The sequence below is a fragment of the Neophocaena asiaeorientalis genome, unplaced genomic scaffold (genome assembly GCF_003031525.2).
Source record: "Neophocaena asiaeorientalis asiaeorientalis breed wild unplaced genomic scaffold, Neophocaena_asiaeorientalis_V1.1 scaffold546, whole genome shotgun sequence".
In the NCBI taxonomy this organism is placed as follows: Eukaryota; Metazoa; Chordata; class Mammalia; order Artiodactyla; family Phocoenidae; genus Neophocaena; species Neophocaena asiaeorientalis.
In genome coordinates this window covers 2186638-2197529 of record NW_020175442.1, presented here as the reverse complement: position 1 = coordinate 2197529, position 10892 = coordinate 2186638, and the positions used below count along the sequence as shown (strand labels likewise).

The window sequence follows — 10892 nt, the reverse complement described above, 5'->3', positions numbered from 1 at the left end:
TATACTAAGTATTTTATTGTATGCTGCCACCAGTGTATATAAAATAATTACCCTTGTGAAACAGAAATTCATGAATATTCAGAGAGGTAGACTGACAAAAGTAGAAGTTTGTATAGTATGGCACGTGTTATAGAGACAGGCTTTTGTACAGGCTTCAGATTTAGCTTTCCTTTGTATATTCACCGGTTTATGAAAGGTGGTTTAAAAACCTTGCAAAGATTCATTTTACTACAAAAAGGAACAGACTTTCTGAGGTCTGAAGGGATTTGTACTTGAAGATACTCCAGTCAGCAGAGGGTCATGTTGAGCATTCTGCAGACAGAATTGTTTCAACTCTGCAGCTGCCTGGGAAACCTTCATGCGGTTGAGCCCGGCCTCCAGCCGGAGTTGTTGAACCACTTTCTTCATAGCGGCGACGCTGGAGGAACCAGACATGGCGCACGCGAGAGCTGGGCAGATCGGCAATCCGTCGGTGGATCGGTGGTGGGTCCGCAGTGCCAGACGGCGGGACGGCGGGGCGGCGAGTCTGCTGAGCGGGAGGCGGGGCTCGGAACTTTGTCTCTAAGTTTCCGGTTCTTTGCCCCGTGGCTCCACCCGCGGCGCGCATGCGCGCCCTTCTCCGCCTTCTGTTTCAGCTCCTCACTCGGGCGGGAGCCCGAGCCTCAGGGGGGTGAGGGGAGAGCTGGGAACGAGAAGGGGCGGAGCGGATGGTGGGCGCGGCAGCTGTGGGTTGCTAACGCGACCAGACACCCATCCTCTCCCCTCTCCCTCTCTGGAGAGGACGATTTGGGAGAGGTAAGGAAAGAGCTTGTCGTTATCCTCCAAGACCCGAGGGGACCGGTGAGAGAAGTCAGATATTGAAGGACTTTGTAAAAGGCCTGGTGGCGGGACGACGAGGCGGTTCCTGTTTTCCTGACGGAGTTGGCGGCAGAGGTTGAGGGAAGGGAAGGGGAGAGCCTTACCGAGGCGCAAGAGCTAGAAATACGGGCTTGAGTCACTGCCACCCTGTCCCCTTAGAGACGCATCCCTAAGTGACCCAAGTTTGTCCAACGGGCGGCCCATCCGCAGCCCGCTTCCCCATCGTCGGACCCCAATAGGAGTAGATGCAAGGTTAGGGACCTCAACAGCAAAAAAAATTTGACTCTTCTCTTTAGTGCTTAGCTATAAACATGAATTACCTATGTATCTCCTCAGCCGGTATCTCACTACTGGTTCAATCAGTCATTCTCTCTAGTCTTTATCTCTTTTTCTGTTGTGGTTTACAAATAATTACAGCTTTCTCATAACATGGGCTTGCTTCATGGATATGATACTGCTTCATGACTTCCCTTTATACATTCATTTTGCTTCAGTATCTACTAACTACATACTTGAATCTTGAGTTCTTCTCCCAATTTTAAGTCCTAAGGGCTCATCTATACATGCCAGGCCACTTTGTCTCTGGCCAGCCAGGATTTGGTCTTTGGTATTGATACAGTCAGGAATGACAAAGGGAATTGTGGCTCAAAACACAGCTTGTTTGCTGTTCCTTTAGAAGGAATACTATAGGGGGGCAGTTTAATTTAGGATAATAGTAAAGCAGGTCTTGATTGCTCTATCTTGAGTTCACTTAATGAAAAATTTGTTCTGAGTTAGAATATCAAGTTTTTGATGCATCCAGAAAAATTGAAAGTTGTAGTCTCCCAGTTGGCATACTAGTTAATGAATGCCAGTATGCTGTATTTAATATAGATTATTACCATTAATTCTTATCTAATAAAGAAGTTGAGTTGTGCTTTGTTAGGTTCATAATTGAGACTAATAGTAGTACAATGTCAGAAAGAGCCTTTGGATAGATACAGAAATAGAAATATTTAATGTTTCCTTAAAGTACTAATGTATTTAAAATAGCGTTTGAGATGGTTAAAATGACAAATCACATTTTGTTTTAATTGTTGTAAAAAATTTATATAGGAAGTAATATGTGGAAATAATTTGATTTGAAGGATTGTGTGTCCCAGAATATAATCTTTTAATTTTGATACCATTAGAACAATTAGTGGAGTCTGATAGGATTTCATAGAGACGTAATCAGTACTAGATCACAGGAATTTTAAGTTCTGTCAGATTTAAATCACTTATCTTAACATAAAGCAAAGCTTTGGAATTTTTTTTTTTTTTTTTAATTGAAAGAAGCACACTCCATAGACAGTGTGGGCCATCTCAGAAGGTTGCGGACTCTCAACCACTGCACCACCAGGGAAGCCCTGGCCTACTTTTTGACCTTTATGGTCAGCCTAGGAACTGTCATGGCGCCTGTGGGTGTGTCATTTAGCTTGCTGATGTGTTACAGTGGAAGTCAACTCATCCACCATCTTGGACCTATTTGGTTCTAATGAGTTTATGTCGTATCCTCCAGCTATGTCATTCTTTTTAAACGTTGTGCCCTGCCCCTTCCTGTCTCATTCCCCGCTCAGAGATTTTACTCCCATAATCCTATGGGAAGCAGAGGGGTGATGGTCTGTCTTCTGTAACTGCTTCAGGGCTGAGTAGGGGTGTCAACCCTGCCTGTCAGGGAGTAAAAATCTCTGGATGCCTGATCTAGAGACCCCAGGGGGCAGGACAGCTTCTTGTTTTGAGTTGGTATGGACTGGAATCCTTGCATAGTCATCTTATGTGGGACTGTTGTAACTACTTCTGTAGCCTTCCTGTGAATTTTCTTTTGTTTTTGAATTTTTGAATTTTATTTTATTTATTTTTTCATACAGCAGGTTCTTATTAGTCATCCATTTTATACACATCAGTGTATATATGTCAATCCCAATCTCCCAATTCATCACACCCCCGCACCCTCTGCCGCTTCCCCCCTTTGGTGTCTGTACGTTTGTTCTCTACATCTGTGTCTCAATTTCTGCCCTGCAAACCGGTTCCTCTGTACCATTTTTCTAGGTTCCACATATATGCGTTAATACACAGTATTTGTTTTTCTCTTTCTGACTTACTTCACTCTGTATGACAGTCTCTAGATTCATCCATGTCTCTACAAATGACCCAATCTTCTTTTTTTTTGCGGTACGCGGGCCTCTCACTGTTGTGGCCTCTCCCGTTGCGGAGCACAGGCTCTGGACACGCAAGCTCAGCGGCCATGGCTCACGGGCCCAGCCGCTCCACGGCATGTGGGATCTTCCCGGACTGGGGCACAAACCCGTGTCGCCTGCATCGGCAGGCGGACTCTCAACCACTGTGCCACCAGGGAAGCCCGAGGAAGTACTTTTGTAACAGCATCAGAGTACAAGGATAACTGTCTATAAATGACAAGGCTTAAAAGGCATGGTTAAACATCTGATTACAGTGTAATCCATAAAGAAGTGACAGACAACATTTTAAGATGACAGCTAGAACTATAGCATTATACCAGGACATATCCACATTCCAGAAACTATATAATTTTTAGGATGTCTGTGTTAATAACATTCATCTATACAGTATATCTTAAGTAGGTTAACGCTCGTGTGATAATGCTCTCTATGTAATTTAACATACCAAATAATACTGGTTAAATATTTCTCTCTGAGATGCCTCAGGGGCCCTCCAAAACATCCCAAAGTTAGCTGAAAGTCAAAAGAACTTTGATTAAAAATTGATATTTGGGAAGTTTCTCAAAAAGTTTCAACACTTGATCAAATAAGGTCATTGGTCACTGTGAGACAATACTTATTTGTTAACCAAAGTTACAAGAGGTCTCAAAAGCAAATACAGATCACTTAAAGGCAAAGAAACTCACACAATATGTTATCAAAAACGGCCTTCCAGGGACTTCCCTGGTGGCACAGTGGTTAAGAATCCGTCTGCCAATGCAGGGGACACGAATTTGAGCCCTGGTCCGGGAAGATCCCACATGCCGCGGAGCAACTAAGCTCATGCACCACAACTACTGAGCCTGCGCTCTAGAGCCCACGAGCCGCAACTACTGAGTCCACACACCACAACTACTAAAGCCCGCGTGCCCAGAGCCCGTGCTCCGCAACAAGAGAAGCCACTGCAATGAGAAGCCTGCGCACCGCAACAAAGACTAGCCCCCGCTCGCCGCAACTAGAGAAAGCCCGCACGCAGCAACGAAGACCCGATGCAGCCAAAAATAAGTACATAAAATAAATAAATTTATTTAAAAAAACAGTATTCCAAGAAAACCTTGTTCTTGGGACTTCCCTGGTGGCTCAGTTGTTGAGAATCCACCTGCCAGTGCAGGGGACATGGGTCTAATTCCCTGGTCTGGGAAGATCCCATGTGCCGCGGAGCAACTAAGCCACAACTACTGAGCCTGTGTACCTACAGCCCATGCTCCGCAGCAAGCGAAGACCGTGCACCGCAACAAAAAGTAGCCGCGGCTCAATGCAACTAGAGAAAGCCCATGTGCAGCAACGAAGACCCAATGCAACCCAAAATAAATAAATAAATAACTTTTTTTTTTTTTAAAAGGAAAACCTTGTTCTCTTAACGGAAAGAGAAACCAAATCCAAGACTTAGCTTACTCCCAACAAAATCCATTTACCCACCTAAATTCAATCCAATCTTAGAAAATCTTGATCATGCGTAACTCTTCAGTATTTTTTCATTCTCATGCCTTCTTTTTTTTTTTTTAATTTATTTTATTTATTTTTGCTGTGTTGGGTCTTCGTTTCTGTGCGAGGGCTTTCTCTAGTTGTGGCAAGTGGGGGCCACTCTTCACCACAGTGTGCGGGCCTCTCACTATCGCGGCCTCTCTTGTTGCGGAGCACAGGCTCCAGACGAGCAGGCTCATTAGTTGTGGCTCATGGGCCTAGTTGCTCCGTGGCATGTGGGATCCTCCCAGACCAGGGCTCGAACCAGTGTACCCTGCATTAGCAGGCAGATTCTCAACCACTGTGCCACCAGGGAAGCCCCCTCACGCCTTCTTTTACTGAAGACACATATCTAACTCTGCTTAAAAATCTTTCCACATTGGGTTACTTTTCTTACTGACAAATTTGCAATAGATATAATAAAGTCTAGTAAACCTAAGTACAACAGAAATATTGTACAATATTATACTTAACATTGATGACTCTAAAGACGTGTCTATATTAATGAAGCCAACAAGCTTAAGCCACCTTCAATACCAGATATCAGTTTAGTACTGAATATTTTCTAGTACTACTGGGGCTACTCTTTGTTGCAGTGCGTGGGCTTCTCATTGCGGTGGCTTTTCTTGTTGCAGAGCATGGGCTCTAGGCGTGCGGGCTTCAGTAGTTGCGGCGCGTGTGCTCAGTAGTTGTGGCTCGCGGGCTCTAGAGCGCAGGCTCAGTAGTTGTGTCGCACGGGCTTAGTTGCTTCTCGGCATGTGGGATCTTCCCAGACCAGGGCTCAAACTTGTGTTCCCTGCATTGGCAGACGGAGTCATAACCACTGTGCCACCAGGTGAAATTCATTCTGGCCAGATTATTTTCTATTTCTGAGTATATAAGCGCTAATTTCCTTTAAGTCAGTGAAATAGAGCTCTTTTACTAATTACTTTTCGGCAATACCATACATCTAAGACACACATAGATACGTACGAACACACAAACACAGAGACCTCATTGTTCCCATTCCAGAATTTCAGCCATGAGCCAGGTACAGCAACGTAAAACCCATCAGTCTGCAAAAGAGGTTGGATTAAAATTGGGTTTCTGGCAGATGTAACAAATCAAGCTCACTTGTCAAGATGGCTAAACCCTTGTTAATAATATTTATGGAAAAGATGCTTAAGATTTTTATTTGTCCTTGACAAGTTCCAATTTACCCCCTTTTTCAAAATCTGCATTTTAAAAAGATGGCAGAGATTAGGGTTCCTGGAGAAAACCAGGTCAGATATTTGCATCTCAAAGGCACAGGCAAGTTCCTCCTAGGATGACTGTTTCCCCTTTAATACTTACAAGTCTCTTAAGATAAATAGGGAAGCTTTGGGGAGTGATAAAAGGATTGGTGGGCTTTGGATTATTTTTGGAGCCATACCTGTGATTCTGTAGAGACCAGATTTGTAAAACAAGGATAGTTTTGGTTTTTTTTTTCTTTTTTTAAATAATTGGGTGGCTACCTCAATGATACTGAAAGACCAATATACTTATTAACCTATGTTGGAATGTTTTACTTTCCTCATTTAGCTTAGGGGAGAACGCCTTCCCCAAAATTTCTATGAGGTACGGTTAGCTTAGACCAGTGGCTTCCCATTTTGGTACGTTATTTACAACACTTTTGGGAATCCTCCCTAGGTTTAAGAAATTTTTTAATTATAGCCCTCAGTCAGGCCTTTGATCGGAGGAGGCTTGCCTACAGCCTCAGGTGATCTCATATTTAAAGGTAGCCAGACAATTTTCTTTTTTTTCTCCATTCCATTCCTATCCTGCAGGCACCCTCAGCTTGAATTTTAAGTTTTGTCAGATTTAAATCACTATCTTAATATAAAGCAAAGCTTTGGAATCTTGAAAAAACTTCTCTACTATTGGTATTATATCGAACCCGCGTTCCCTGCACTGGCAGGCGGACTCTCAACCACTGCGCCACCAGGGAAGCCCCTGATAATTCTTTTTTAGAGTAATAATTCTGCTACCTTATTTTTTAACTTTTATTATATATTTATATACTTTAAATTTTGTTGTGTATTCTTGTAAACTGTAATACATTTTCTGAGGGAAAACACAAGAAATAATACACAAACATAGGTACACAAACCTGATATACTTAAAGACTGATATTTTCATCTGGAATAATTGTTCACATTTATTATTATTGAGGTATCCAAGGCCAGGAAGAAATGTAAAGGGTAAAACAATTTTCATCATTTTACAGCATTTGTATAAGTTTAGTCTTTCTACTTCCAAAAGTATATTTCTGCTTTGTGTAAAACACTATATATATTTAACCTTAATTTTTGACCAAGAGAAAATGAATTGTTTAGAATAGTAAAAAATGTTCTAGTCACAAGTCTATTATAATTTACCACTTTACTTAGTTGTATGGGATATATGTTCATTTCATTGCAGTTACCAGCCCTACTTACTAGTAGTATATCTTTTTGAATTATTATAATAAGATTGTATACTTATCAAGTTTTCATTTTGAGTCTAAAGCCTTTTATGTTTTTCTGTTTATTTTTTGAATGAATCAGAGACCAGAAATGAGTGGAATGCTATCTTAAACAAGCCAAAAATCTGTTATAACCTTTATTAAATACTACTTCGATGAAGAAAGATTAAAAAACCCTACAAAATTCCAGCTGATAATTACCCCATTCAGACGTTGGTGAATATGTCCCTCAGTCCAAGTCGACCTCCCTCATCAGAGGTAAGAAATCTTTTTTACACTAAAATATAAGAAAAACCTGCTTATCATTGGTTTTGAAAAGTTTTGATAAAGCGAAAATATGGATTATATAAAGTATTAGATACCAACACCACTGTGAACCCAACTTTGTGTATCCCAGTACTTGATTACAGTTCTTGTATCTCTAAGGACCCCAATTATACTGGTATCTCCAATGCATTGATCCTATCACCTTTTTTTGTTTGTTTATTCCTCTTCTCAGGATGCCTTCCATGGCTGGCTTAAATATCACGGAGCACTCTTTTGGGTTCTTTTTGGAATTTTTGAATTTTATTTTATTTTTTTATACAGCAGGTTCTTATTAGTTATCTATTTTATACATATTAGTGTTTACATGTCAATCCCAATCTCCCAGTTCATCCCACCCCCCACCCCCCACCACTTTCCCCCTTTGGTGTCCATACGTTTGTTCTCTACATCTTTGTCTCTATTTCTGCCCTGCAAATTCATGGAGCATTCTTGATCACTCTCTTGCACATACTTTTGACTCCTTGCCCTCTCTCATTTCACTGTAGTCCTTGACAAAACAAAAACCCTGCTTAATCTTCTTCACCTATTCTTCATATGTACCTACAGTGGAACATGGCTGGAGAAAAATATACCAGCATAGGACTATTCTCATTTTAAATTAATGACCGTGAATCTCAAGTGGAACTTTTTGCTAGTAGGCAATAAGACTATCTCCCACTCACTCATTCACTCTTCCACTATTCTAGATAACTATTTCATACCTTCTCAAACCCCCAATACCTTCTTCTCATTTTCACTTTAAATCAACTCCAGTCAAGCTTTCACTCTACTATTCCACCAAAACTGCTCTGTTAAATTCACCTCTACATTACTAAATCTATTGCTTAATTCTTATTCCACATATGCTTGATCTGTGTGTGCACAGTAGTTGACACTGTTGATCACTCTGTCTTCCTTGACATAATTCCTTCACTTGGCTTTTAGCATACACATTATCTTGGTTTTCCTTCTACATTCCTTGTTATTCATTTTCAGTCTTCTTTTTTGTGTCTTTTTCTTCTTCCTGTTCCCTTGATATTGGGGAATTTCAGGGGTCAGCTCTTTGCTCTCTTCTCAAGCTGCCTACTTGAAATCTCCGCTTGGATAACCAATAGACAGCTGAAACTCAGTATGTCTGAAACTGAACTACAGTTCTCCCCGCAGCCCAAACCCATACTAACCATGACCTTACCCATCTCAGTTGATGGCAAATCCATCCTTTCGATATCTGAGGCCAAACACCTTGGAGTCATACATCACACCTTACTCAAACTTCACTTCTTGGACTCTAGCTTCAAATTATATACAAAATCTGACCACTTCCCATCACCTATATTGCTAGCATGTTAGTCTGAGCCACTATCACCTCACACTTTAATTATTCAAATAACTCTATAACAGGTTCCATTTTCTTGTCCCTTATAGTCTGTTCTATTATCCCTTTAATAATTATTAAATATACAAATATTTGGGAGTAGAGCATTATGTATGCCCAAATGTGAAGTAATATGTAATACAGGGTATTATGAAGTGTTCTTACCCCAGTTGATTAACACGTGTCAATTGAGGGCTATAAAGTCAACTGTTTACAGGAGAGAGAAGGATTGGAGAAATAAGTTAAATGACACCTTAGGAGTTAATAAGGTAAATTCAGAATGCAGAACAGCCTGTTAAACAATTGGTCCAGTCTCTTTAAAAAGTGCCATGAAGAGAAAAAAAAGCAGGTCTGGAATACTCTTCCAAATTAAGCTTTTTAAAAGTTGTGACAAAAGGGAGAAGGAGAGAGGGAAGGACAAATTAGGAGTACGGGATTAATAGATACACACTAGTATACATAAGATAAATAAGCAACAAGGATTACTGTATAGCACAGGGAATTATATTCAATGTCTTACAATAACCTATAATGGAATATAATCTGAAAGAAAATAACTGAATCACTTTGCTGTATACCTGAAACTAACACAAATTGTAAATCAACTATACTTCAATTAAAAAAAAAAAAGACGTAACAACCAAATACAATATGTTATCCTTGATTGAATTCTAGATTGAAAAAACATTCTGAGGATAGTTGGACAGTTGGCAAAATTTGTATATGGACTAGATATTAGTTGACATTAAGGAATTGTTAATTTTCTTAGATTTGTATCCGGACTATTCTATTTAAAACTGAAAACTACTCCCTCTTTTATCTTCCCAATTTCCTTGCTCTGCTCTACTTTTTCTCTTTTCCCAGTACTGCCCACTTTCTGATTTGCTATATCACTTACCAGTGTTTTATATTTAATGTTTATTGTCTATGTCCCTCACAGGACTGAGACTAGTCTGAGGAAAATGAATCACTTGCCTTTGGTGCAAAACTTAAACAGGCACCAAAAAATTAAGTAATTAAGATAAATATTTTAATAAAAGATTTTTAAAATGAAAAATTAATGCAAAAAGCTGTGACAAACAAGATATCAGCATTTTAAATAGAAACAGGATCTAATAATGCTATGCCTAGCCATTTTGGAGCCTGAGGCAAAAGGCAAAATATGTGCCTGTCTGTATACCTTTTAATGTATATTTATTATTTATTTATTTATTGTAAAATAGTTATTTTTATTTTTACTTATTTAAAATAATTTTTTTAATCAAAGTATAGTTAATTTACAATATCATGTAAGTTTCAGGTATACAGCACAGCGATTCAGATATATATATATATATGAATATATATATATATATATTCTTTTTCAGATTCTTTTCTCTTATAGGTTATTGTATAATATTGACTATAGTTCCCTGTCCTATTTAATGTATTTTTAAAATAATAGTTTTAATAAAAATATTATTGATGGATTTACTTCCATTAAAGCCAGGATAAAGTTGGGTTTTGATATAAATAGAATGTTTAACCTTAAAATGATGCTGTGAGTTTTAATACAGGCTTTCAAAATTTTCAATATTTTTTCAACTATGTTGTTCTGGAAAAAGTTAACCATTAAGAAATGTATTTTTTAAAAAAACATGTATATAGCAGTTCATATTTTTCCTTTCTACTCAGGCTCTAATAGTACCATTCTGTCTTTAAATTTATGATATTTTATTCAACATGAATTTTTTGCATTGAATAGATTTATTTATTTATTTTATTTTTGGCTGTGTTGGGTCTTCGTTGCTGCGCATGGGCCCTCCCCAGTTGCGGTGAGCGGGAGCTACCCTGCTACTCTCCTTTGTGGTGTGCGGGCTTCTTATTGCGCTGGTCCCTCCCACTGTGGAGCACAGGCTCTAGGCATGCGGGCTTCAGCAGTCGCGGCACACGAGCTCAGTAGTTGTGGCTCGCGGGCTCCAGAGCGCAGACTTAGTAGTCGTGGCACGTGGGCCCATCTGCTCCATGGCATGTGGGATCTTCCTGGGCCAGGGCTCGAACCCGTGTCCCCAGTGTTAGCAGGCGGATTCCCAGCTGCTGCGCCACCAGGGAAGTCCCTGAATAGATTTTTTAAAATATTATTTATCTTGATTACTGAGGTTTTGGTACC

At 39.8% G+C, this 10892-nt stretch overlaps 2 protein-coding genes across 3 annotated transcripts in view; one reads left to right on the top strand and one right to left on the bottom strand.

Annotated features, from left to right (window-relative positions):
- GNG5 (G protein subunit gamma 5) overlaps nucleotides 1-574 on the bottom strand; it is a 7978-nt gene extending 7404 nt beyond the window's left edge. Inside the window, exon 1 of one of the 2 annotated variants that reach the window (XM_024767847.1) lies at nucleotides 355-566. In XM_024767847.1, the coding sequence (XP_024623615.1) occupies nucleotides 355-435 (81 nt within the window). In that variant the 5' untranslated portion in view covers nucleotides 436-566. Of the gene's footprint in view, nucleotides 1-7 lie in introns of those variants that run through there. The other variant, XM_024767848.1, reaches the window with a different exon arrangement.
- A 31-nt stretch (nucleotides 575-605) lies between these two features.
- Nucleotides 606-10892, top strand: part of SPATA1 (spermatogenesis associated 1) — a 44182-nt gene continuing 33895 nt past the window's right edge. The window contains 2 exon segments of the mRNA XM_024767888.1: nucleotides 606-670; nucleotides 7224-7320. Of these exon segments, the coding sequence (XP_024623656.1) occupies nucleotides 606-670; nucleotides 7224-7320 (162 nt within the window).